This window comes from Prinia subflava, chromosome 27 (genome assembly GCF_021018805.1).
Source record: "Prinia subflava isolate CZ2003 ecotype Zambia chromosome 27, Cam_Psub_1.2, whole genome shotgun sequence".
Classification (NCBI taxonomy): Eukaryota; Metazoa; Chordata; class Aves; order Passeriformes; family Cisticolidae; genus Prinia; species Prinia subflava.
Window position 1 is genome coordinate 1898635 of NC_086273.1, and position 10913 is coordinate 1909547.

Here is a 10913-nt window from a genome sequence, read left to right on the forward strand (position 1 = left end):
ATGGGAGCCCATCCCCAAGAAGGGCTGCAAGGAGGATGTGGGGAACTGCAGGCCTGTCAGCCTGCCCTGGGTGCCCAGCAAGGGGATGGAACAGATCCCCTTGAGAGCCACCCCAGGGCACCCCCAGGATGGCCCAGGGATCAGAGGCAGCCAGCGGGGATTGCAAGATCTGCACTGAGGATCTGCAGGAGGGGATTGAGTCCAGCATCAGCAAATTTGCAGGTGACACCAAGCTGGGGGTGAGTGTGGGTGTGCTGGAGGGTAGGAGGGCTGTGCACAGGGCCCTGCACAGGCTGGATCCAGGGCCCAAATCCAACAGGGTGAGGCTGAACAAGACCAAGGGCCGGGTCCTGCACTTTGGCCACAACAAGCCCTGCAGGGCTCCAGGCTGGGGACAGAGTGGCTGGACAGTGGGCAGGCAGAAAGGGACGTGGGGCAGTGCTGGACAGCAGGCTGGACATGAGGCAGCAGTGTGGGCAGGTGGGCAAGAAGGCCAATGGCCCCTGGCCTGGTGTCGTGGTTTGAAGGGAAGTGAGTTTTTTTGGAAGTAGTGGTCAAACCAATCAGTCTTTAGATCTGAATATTGGCACCTTTGTTGGCCACTAAGAGGTGGACACGCCTCTGAGGACACGAGGGGTTAAAAGCCGGATTTCCCAGCAGGACTCTCTCTTTCCTGCTCTGCTTTCGGAGAGGGAGCGTCTTCTCCTCTCCCCTGCCTGGGCCTGGCTAGGCCGGGTGGGGGAGGGGAGCAAGGTGGGCCTGGCTGAGCAAGGTGGGCCTCGGGGTGGGGAACAGAGGGAGCTGGAGCGGAGCTGGTCCAGCTTCCATCTAGAATGGAGGGGTGGAGGGAGAACTTTGGAGGTGCCTTCCGTCCCCCTCCCTGTCCCATCCCGTTCCCCCCCCCTTCCCCCCCCGGTCCCGTCTCTCTCCTCCCCCCACAGAGAGAAGGTGCCGAGCTGGAGCTGCTTGTGAGAACTGCAGTGTCTGCGATCGCCTGTGCCTGACCTTGGTGGTGGGAGATAAAGCTTTTAACTCTTTCTAAGGCAGAAGAGAGTTATCCCTGGACGCTGTATTCTCATAGTTGGTGGTTTTAGAAGAGAGAGGACAGCCTGGGACCGAGAGGGTAATGTGAGATGAAGAGAAGCCCCTTCGATTGCCGGAATGAAGAGGAGTGGCTTATGAGGCTGGACTTTTCTTGCATAATGATAGCCATAGACGGACCCTGGACCCTCCTGACTATAAATAAGACTGTGTTTGGGTGGATGTTTTTGGCTCAAACCCAGAGACGTTCTGGCCTGCTTCTTGGAGCCCCCGGCCCCAGGGGTAAATGGGGGGGACCTGAGTCCCAAAATGAGAAGATGGCTGGTTTTTGGTACTTGGCCAAAACATCCTTAAAAAGAGCCCTGTTGCAGTGCAGGTCCATGGACGGCAGTGAGAGTGCCGGACATGGAAAGGAGGGTGTCACCCTGGCAGACTCTTCTAGGCAGTGCCATGGGTGACGTGGGAACACGGGATGGTGGACCTGTGTTTCCTGTGGGGGGGGGGGGTCTGTGGTGCGAGAGAGACTCCTCTCGTCCTGGATGGAATGTGGATTGTCTGAATTTTAAAGGATGATGATTTGGATTAGGAACCCAGGGTTGTTGAGGGATTAAGCAAGTAGATGAAGGTAATGTGCTGGAGACAACTGAGTGAGCATGTATGGAATGGAAATTGGGGGGAGGAGAAGCAGTGTTTTGGGAGGTTTTCTCTTCTGCTTTTGGGTGGTTGGGTTTTTCTTTCCTTTTCTATTGTCCGTTGTTATGTAGTGTAATAAATTGTCTGTCTGTTTCAAGTATTAGGCCTGCTCTGCTCTGTTCTTGACCACATCTCACAGCAGTTCATTAGGTAAAATATACCCTCATGGGTGCATTGGCATTTTGTCTAATGTCAACCCATGACACCTGGATCAGGAATGGTGTGGGCAGCAGGAGCAGGGCAGGGATTCTTCCCCTGTGCTGGGCACTGGTGAGGCTGCACCTTGAGTGCTGTGTCCAGTTCTGGGCCCCCAATTTAGGAAGGACATGGAGGGGCTGGAGCGTGTCCAGAGAAGGGCAACAAGGCTGGTGAGGGGTGTGGAACACAAGTCCTGTGAGGAGTGGCTGAGGGAGCTGGGGTTGTTTATCCTGGAGAAGAGGAGGCTCAGGGGAGACAAGGTGGTGTCAGGGCACAGGTTGGACTTGATGATCTCCAAGGTCTTTTCCAACCTTGCTGATTCTGTGATTCTCTGAAACCACCCTTGCAGCAGTTGCAGGATGAGCCCTGGGCCTCCTCTTGAGAAGGTGCAGCAGCCCAGGTCCCTCAGCTTCTCCTCACAGCCCCAGAGCCCATCCTGTCAGTCCTGCAGAGCCTCTGCAGCCCCTCCTCATTGCCCAGAGCAGGGAGCCCCACAGGCAGACACAGCAGGGCAGATGTGCCCCCCTGGCCTGTGGTGCCTCTGGCAAGGGAGCAGCAGGAGGCACTGCAGGAGCCTGCAGAGAATTCCTGAAGCACTTGGAGGATGATCCTGCTCCCCAAGGGACATTCCCATGGTGCCAGCGAGGGAACTGAAATGGGGAGTAGGGCCAGAGAGGAAAGGGCAAACAGGGATGGGCTGTTTACAGGGGAGGGAACAGGGGTGGTAAATTGGAAAAATTTTTTACCAGGGAAGTGTAAAGTGACGGTGAAGCAAATGAAATGCTCAGGGCAGTTTGGGGGTGGCTGTCAGGCAGCCCTGGCTCTGAGCAACAACGTCTGCAGTGGCACAGAAAACTCACATGGGAAATAACTTTCTGGCTGACTTTGGAGGCCACCACAAACCTGAGTGGTTTCCCTCCTGTCCCCCAGCCCTTCCTGGCCCCAGGGGCTGATGGCATCTGTGCTCACTCAGGTTCATCTCCCCACACCAACACCATGGGGGTGCTCACGCCTGCTCTGGGCAGTGCAAACAGGGGCTCCTGAGGCAGTGCTGCTGTGGCTGTGCCTGCAAGGATGCAGCACCTGTGTGAGCTGGGGATAGGCCAGGGCTGCAGAGGGGGGAGGTTGTTAGCAGGTGCATGAGGACGGTCTGGGACGCTGCCCTGGGGTGTCCAGCACAGTGGGGATGGATCAGGCCCTGCTCTGCTGCTCCTTCCCGTCTCCCCCAGGGACATTGCAGAGCCCCAGCCATGCTGTTTTCCCCCAGCCTGCCCACGGCCATCCTGGGGCTGCTGACGGGGCTTTTCTGTGCTGAGCATTGGCCTGGGCGTGTTCTGGAGAGAGCCTGGGCAAGGAGCCTGCAGCCCCCAGGCCCTGGCCTGAGGCGTCAGCGCTGCCCCAGCAGTGCCCATGGCCTGTCCCTGCTGCAGCCCCAGCACTGCCACCCCCAGCCCTGTGCCCGGCCCCGAGAGCACTCAGGCCCTACAGCAACAGCAGGGCCAGGAGGGCAGCGGGGCAGGGCCATGGCAGCAGCACTGGCAACACCAAGTGCTGCTGCTGCTGGGCACAGCTGCTGTGCCAGCACTGATCTGCCCCAACTCTGTGCACAGACACTGCTGCTGCAGCCACAGAGAAGGGAAAAAAATAGGGATCTCTGCAGAAGACTCTTCTGAGAGATCATTCAGTTCATTTAAAGCCACTGAGAATGTAGCCTCTCATTGACACAGTCTGGGACCATGGCAAAGGTTGAAAGAAACAACATCAGAAAAGACACAAACAACAACATTTCCTTGTGAACACTGTTACAAAAGTGAAACACTGAAAAAGAACCACCAAAACAAAATTAGGAAGAAGTATAAAAGGTGACTTTAATTACAAGTGATTTACAGAAATTTTCCAGCAGTTAAATGTTTCTGAAATCGTCCAGTGATCAGTGTCCACACTGCAGCCTTGAGCTCCTTGTTCCTTAGGCTGTAGATGAGGGGGTTCAGGGCTGGAGGAACAACCGAGTACAGAATTGACATTGACATATCCAGGAATGGGGAGGAGATGGAGGGGGGCTTCAGGTAGGCAAATGTGCCACTGCTGAGAAACAGGGAGACCACAGCCAGGTGAGGGAGGCAGGTGGAAAAGGCTTTGTGCCGTCCCTGCTCAGAGGGGATCCTGAGCACGGCTCTGAAGATCTGCACATAGGAGAAAATTATGAACACAAAACAGCCAAAATATAGAAAAGCACTTAGCACAATCAGTCCATGCTCCCTGACTTTGGAGTGTGAGCAGGAGAGCTTGAGGATGTGTGGGATTTCACAGAAGAACTGGCCCAGGGCATTGCCATGGCACAGGGGCAGGGAAAATGTATTGGCTGTGAGCAGCAGAGCAGTGAGAAAGGCACTGGCCCAGGCAGCTGCTGCCATGTGGGCACAAGCTCTGCTGCCCAGGAGGGTCCCGTAGTGCAGGGGTTTGCAGATGGACACGTAGCACAGGATGGTCAGCAGGAAATGCTCTGCTGAGATGAACAGAAAGAAAAAGACTTGAGCAGCACATCCTGTGTAGGAGATGGTCCTGGTGTCCCAGAGGGAATTGTGCAGGGCTTTGGGGACAGTGGTGCAGATGGAGCCCAGGTCGCTGAGGGCCAGGTTGAGCAGGAAGAAGAACATGGGGCTGTGCAGGAGGTGGCCGCAGGCTACGGCGCTGATGATGAGGCCGTTGGCCAGGAGGGCAGCCAGGGAGATGGCCAGGAAGAGGCAGAAGTGCAGGAGCTGCAGCTGCCGCGTGTCTGCCAATGGCAGGAGGAGGAAGGGGCTGATGCAGCTGCTGTTGGACATTTCTTCACTCTGCCCATGGAGTCCTGTTGAAGGAGGACACAGTGACAAGGCAGGGGAGACTTTGCTGGACAATGTCCAAGCCCTTTCTCCCAGCCCTGCCCCTGCTGTGCTGTGCCACCCAGCTCTCCTTTTCTCAGAGCCCTTCCTTCAGCCCCGTGCCTGCAGCTCTGCTGGGATCTGGCCCCGTTGCTGTGATTTGCAGGGGCTCTACCCATGGACACCGAGGGGTCAGCTCTGCTCTGCAGCAGTGGGGTCATGGGAACAAGGACAGGGGCCAGTCCTGGGGCTGGACTTCATCAGCCCAAAGTGCTCCTGAGGCAGACGAGCTTGGCAGCATCTCCTGTGCCAGGGCTAAGGAACGGTGATGGCCAAAGGCAGTTTGAGAGGGTTTCCTGCTGTGCCCAGGGAGATCAGAGAGAACTGTGCAGTGCAAGAGCATTGGCTGGAACCTATGAAGGGTGAGGAGAGCCGTTCTCTGCCTCCTTCTGTCCTCCCACAGCAGAGCAAAGTGGCTCAGCCTTTCTCAGTCTCAGCCTCACTCTTGGCCAAGGACACTCCTGTCCCCCAGTGTCCCCTGGAGGCAGCTCACAGCTGGGATGGCATCCCCAGGACACACCAAGGGTCCTGCCCACAGCACTGCTGGAGGAGATTTGCTCATTGCCAGCCTGCCCTGCCCAGAGCCCCCCAGGGTAGAAGGAGCTGGGACACCCCATTTGTGGTGTCTTGGCATGGGGTTCTGTAAAAAGTAATTGTGGAATAGTTTGATTTGGAGAAGCCTTTCAATATCCCAGCACAGCTTGGAGGCACTTTCCCCCCACTGCCTGCCCAGGGCTCTGCTGCCTGGAGCTGTCCCTGCCTGCAGCTGCTTCCCTGTGCCCAGGGCTGGGCCCTGCCAGTGCTGCCAGAGCCCAGCCCAGCCCTGGGGCTCAGCTCTGCCCTGCAGACCCCTCCCAGCCCAGGCACTGCCCAGGGCCAGCTCTGGCTCTGCAGGCTCTGATGGCAACGTCAGAGCAACCCCGAGGAGGCTGGAAAAGCATCACAGGTGCTGCCTATAAGGGACCCTCTTCTGATTTTTGTCACTGCCTGGTTTATCAGGATCTGAGAGAAAAATGTTTTCTTTTTCTCAACCTGAACTGAGACATGAAAATCTATGTGCAATTTCCCATCCAGGCAACAGAGAGTAGTAGATAAAAACAGCAGGATTTTCCCTTTTATGCAGCCCCTGCCTTGCTGTGCTCCCTGTATAGTCTACTTGGAAATGCTCTGGAGTTAAATGTCATGCTGGGAGCAGACCAGAACAATGCAGCATCCTCACCACACAAGGAGAACACATCCACACTTCACCAGCTGTCTCCTTCTGCCCAGATCTTGTCCCCCAGTGCTGGCAGCAGCTCCCAGGGCTGGCTGAGAGCTGTCCCTGGCAGGCAGCAGAGTCCCTGCCCCAGCACAGAGCCCTGGGCTGCAGGACCCTGCTCTGCAGGACAGCCCTGGGCACCCCTGGCTACTCCACACTAGAGATAATCAGGGAATGTACTCACAGAGTCTGTAGGCATTGAGATGTTCCAGCTTGAGGAGATCCCTGCAGGAGCTGCAGCTGCACTGTCCTGCAGCCAGAGGTTCCTGTGTCAAGGGCTGGCAGTGATTCTCCCCCAGTCCCTTCTCAGCACCTTCCCAGCCCTGAGGGATTTAAGCTCTCTGTGCCTCTGTGCTGTGCCCGGGGTGGCTGCAGGCAGAGCCCCAGCCCTGCTGGGCTGGGAGAAGAGCTGCTCATCAAGAGAAATGTGTTTTGAAGCTCTTCTTGGTTGCCAGGATCGTCCTCTGTGCCAGGAGCCCGGCCCAGCTCAGCAGCACAGACACAGCACAAGGACTTGAATGACCCTCTTGGGGCTTGTGCTGAGAGGGAGCTGAAGAAACCTCTCCAGAACTCCAAGCCAGAATCCAACTCCACAGTTTCTTGAAGTTTTAATGGGTCCCACTGAGGGACACGACAGAGAAAGTGTCCCTAGACCCCAGCCAGAGCAGAGAACTGCAGGCAGTGATGGCAGGGGGGACAAAGAGAAGCCAAGTCTTGGTGCCCTGGGGCACAGCAGCCTCTGTGCCACAAAAGCTTTGAGGAGACCCCTTGTCCTGAGGCCCTGGGGCCTCCTGGCACAGCCCCAGCAAGGCTGGGCACTGTCAGCCCCTTGTCCTGCCCTCAGCATCCTCCTCCCATCCCAGTGGCCTCAAGGATCTGCTGGAAGGAGTCCCTGGGGAGCCTTGGTCAGGAATGGCCCTGGGGGGCTCCTTAAAGCTCCCAGGGACTGCAGGTTCTTCGAAGGACTTTGGGTTTAACTTTTGCCTTAAAGTCTCTGAGAAGTTTCTGCAATCATGGCCTCCAATGATTTGCTTTAATTAGCCCCTTGAAAGGCTTTGTCAGTAATGACACTCAGTAGGGCTCATTAATGCTTTGAGATACTCATGTGTTTAAGGTACTTTGGATTTGCCTTCCCATACTGAGTGTCTGAGAGGTTTCTGTGCAATTCTGGCCTCCAGTTCTCTCCTCCAAAGACTCCATGAAGAGCCTATGTTTGGGATAGACCTCAGTGGGTCCCGTAAATGCTGCCAGACACTTCCGTTTTTTCTTCTGACTTTGAGTCATGGGAAGGTTTGTGCAATCTCCTCTCAGGCCCTGAGGTTCCAAGGTTCAGCACCAAATGCACCACAGGGCTCATTAGGACCAAGCAAGTCCTGACAATCCATGGCTGTGCCTTGATTTCCCTCTGGTCTGCTGCAGTTCATTAGGAAGGTTTCCTGCTACAGTTATGGAGAAATATTTCAAAGATTTTCTAAAAGATATGTACACCTATTTAAAAGGGTGTATTTTATTATTTTCCTATAGCACAATAGGTGATTGCAGCATTCTGTGATTGATACTGACCCAGGGCCTTTCCTCAGGAGGTCTGGCGAGGTCAGAGAAGCTGTGCCTTGAGGCCTGACCCAGTGTGGACAACCTTGCTCCACATCCCCAACCCCATCCTGTCTCTCCTCACTCACCTGGGATCTGCTTAGCTTGGAGAACTGGCTGCTCTCAGGAAAAGAGGGGTTTCCTTCCTTGTTTATCTATCTCAAACTCCTGAGTTTCAGACAATCTCCTCAAGTGTGTGCCAAGCCCAAGGTGCCACCAAGGAGGTTCCCCTTCCCCAAGGCAGAACCATGCCAGGAATGTTTTAGACACACAGGAAGTTTTACAATAATCACAAATCCAGAGTTGGCTTAAGGCAGAATGAGACCAACTGCAGAAGGACAGACAAGCTTTGAACTCCTTGCAGCTGAAAGCTGCAGGGGGAGTTCTTGGGAGGTGTGTGAGTGAGCCAGGAGTGAGGGCAAGGGAAATGCAGAGAGCCCTGGAAGTGCTTGTGTGCAGACAGGCTGTGGGGAAAGGCACTGCAGGCCTGCCCTGGGCCAGTAGTGAGGGTGGCTCATCATCCCACCCTGCACTGGGCCTGGGCAAGGGGCTTTGGCCATGGACACTGCACTGACCCCACTGCTGGCTTTGGGTGCCACGGCAACCCCCATCAGTTCAGGTTCCCTTGGACAGCACCCCAAGGAGCCATTTCTGCAGCCAGGTTCTGTGGCCACTTGCAGGCAGAGCTGTTGCTGACCTGGCTGCCAGGGCAACCCTGAGGACAAAGCGGTGCCGGGGCTGTTCCAGGTACAATTGCAGTGACACTCGCTGGTGCCCTCAGGTGCCCTGGCAGCGGCCACAGGGACCCGTTCCTTGGGTTGGTCCATGGCAACCAAGGCCTGGAGCCGCTGGGATGGTTGGTTGCCATGGAAACCTGCCCTGGCCCTTGCTCAGGGCTGGTGTCAGTGCCCAGAGCCAGAGAGGATCCCTTGCTGGGGCTGGTGCCACGGCCACCTGCCCTGTGCTGCGCTGGCTGCTCAGGCGCCGTGGAACCAGCAGCAAACGCCACTGCCAGGGCCAAAGGCCAGCTCAGCCTGACAGAAAGGGACAGGGCTGGGCACTGTTTCTATGGCAACCCTCCCTGGGACACCACTCCTGGGTCACCTGTCCTGGCAATTGCCATGGAAACGCGGCTCATTGGGAATGCAGGGGTGGACAAAGGTTTTAGTAGGGCCTGTCACAGTAGGACAGAGGGTGGTGGATTTAAACTAAAGGAAGGGAGGTTCAGATGAGGAGGGTTAAGGAGGAAATGTTTGATGGTGAGGTTGGTGATCCACCAGGACAGGTTCCCAGGGAGGTGGTCAATGCCCCATCCCTGGAAACATTCAAGTGCAGCTGGGACAGGGCTCTGAACAACCTGATCTGGTGAGAGATGTCCCTGCTCATGGCAGGGCTTTGGATGAGATGAGCACTGCAGAGCTCTGCCCACCCAAACCATTCCAGGACTGCATGGGGAGAAGGGGCTGCTCAGTGCACTCCATCCACTGCCTTGACTCCTCCTTGTCTCTGCTGGACCCCACATGCAGCAGCCAAACCCAGCCCCTTCTCTGGCCTTTCCTGCCCTGCCCCAGGGGCTGACAGGGCCAGGCTGGCACAGGTGACCTTGAGGCTTTGCAGGGCTCAGGCCCAGCGGCTGTGCCAGAGTCAGGGCTGAGGTCACACTCTGTGGGCTGGGGCAGAGCCCAGGCAGAAATGAGCCCTGGCCCAGCAGCTCTGCAGTGGTGGCCACCAGGCCCGGGTGCCAAGGGAGGCTTCTGGCCATGGCCTGGAAGCAGCTGCTGCTGCCAAGGAGCCTTTGGTGCCTCAGGCTCTCCCTGGCACAGCTCCCAGCACGGCACTCTGCCCTTGTGCCCGAGCCCTTCACTGTCTTGGGGCTGGCCTGGGGCTTTTCCTGCAGTGGGATCTGCCCTGGTCCTGGCACAGGAAAGGCAGTTCCTGCTGGAGCAGGAGGCTCTGCCTGCAATGGGCTCAAGCAACTCCAACAAGGTCCTATTTACTTCAAAATTGCTCCCTAGAGCAGTATATTCTAATAATTGTTATAGCTCCTACACCATGGAGTAAATTACCCTTTCTTTAATTTCCTCTATAGTGTGAATAAATCTTTCTGTCTAATCCTGATCATGAACAATCATAGCTGTATTTATAGAATTATATCTGGTATTCCATCAGTAATCCAATGGGACAAATGGCATTATAGTTCAATTCAACCTGTCCAGTCTTTATACACAAACCTTTGACAAAGTCTGGGGCTAAGATTGAATCCAGCTGCTCCCAGTCTCCTCTCTTAGGCAGAATTTTAAAAGTCTGCTCATCCTGGAAGTGTCTGAAGATCCGTGTTTGATCTTGGGTTTAATTTCTCCAGCTCATGACTCAGCAGGAGTTTCTCCATTGAAGAAATAAAGCTTTTGCCTGAAGCTCCCACTGTGCCCATGACAGGAAGCCCTGTGAGTGTCTGGGACATCCCGGCTCTTTGGCAGCCTGGGGACTCCTGGGATGTCACCGTGGACCCCCGTGAGTGCCTGTGATAGATGGGGGCCTTTGCAGCCCCAGGTGCCCTGGGATGTCCCCATGGAATGGCTGTGACTGCCTGTGACCACAGGGCTCTTTACCATGCCCAGAAAGCCCTGGGAGGTCTCCATGGAGCCCCTGTCTGTGCCTGTGACATTCCAGCTCTTGGACAGCCTGGAGACTCCTGGAAAGTGCCCTTGGAATCCCTCTGAGGGGCTGTGACAACTCAGTTCCTGAGAAAGAAAACATCTCTAGGGCCCATTGCTATGGTCAGTTTCCATGGCAACCACCACCAGCCCCTCTTGGTATGGTCAGTTTCCATGGCAACCACCACCAGCCCCTGTTGCCATGGTCAGTTTCCATGGCAACCACCCCAGCCCCTGTTGCCATGCTCAGTCCCTTGGCATCTCCATGCAGACCCCATGCCGGGGTGGTTGCCATGGACACCAGCTCAGCCCTGGAGACAGAGTCCGTTGCCATGGCAACCATTTTCCATCCCATTCCCATTCCCATGGGATCCCAGAACCACAGAATTGGCTGAGCTGGGAGGGACCCCTCAGGATCCTCCAGTCCAGCTCCTGGCCCTGCTCAGGACACCCCAACAATCCCAGCCTGGGCCTGGCAGCACTGTCCAAACGCTGCTGGAGCTCCGAGAGCCCTGGAGCTGGGACCCTTCCCTGGGAGCCTGTTCAGTGCCCCAGCAG

The 10913-nt window shown here is 56.2% G+C and overlaps 1 protein-coding gene across 1 annotated transcript; it reads right to left on the reverse strand.

Annotated features, from left to right (window-relative positions):
• Positions 1–3805: 3805 nt before the first annotated feature.
• LOC134562321 (olfactory receptor 14A16-like) lies at positions 3806–5014 on the reverse strand. Its single transcript, XM_063419703.1, has 2 exons — positions 4969–5014; positions 3806–4438 (listed from the first exon to the last, which is right to left on the reverse strand). The coding sequence occupies exons 1-2, from the start codon at positions 5012–5014 to the stop codon at positions 3816–3818; spliced, it is 669 nt and encodes a 222-aa protein (XP_063275773.1). The 3' UTR covers positions 3806–3815.
• Positions 5015–10913: the final 5899 nt, after the last annotated feature.

Excerpts from the sequence above, each read along its gene's own strand:
- LOC134562321 (XM_063419703.1), bottom strand. The coding sequence starts at position 5,014 with ATGACCCCACTGCTGCAGAGCAGAGCTGACCCCTCGGTGTCCATGG. Across the intron at positions 4,439-4,968 it reads TGACCCCTCGGTGTCCATGG|CAGAGCATTTCCTGCTGACC; the intron begins GTAGAGCCCCTG and ends TGTTCATCTCAG.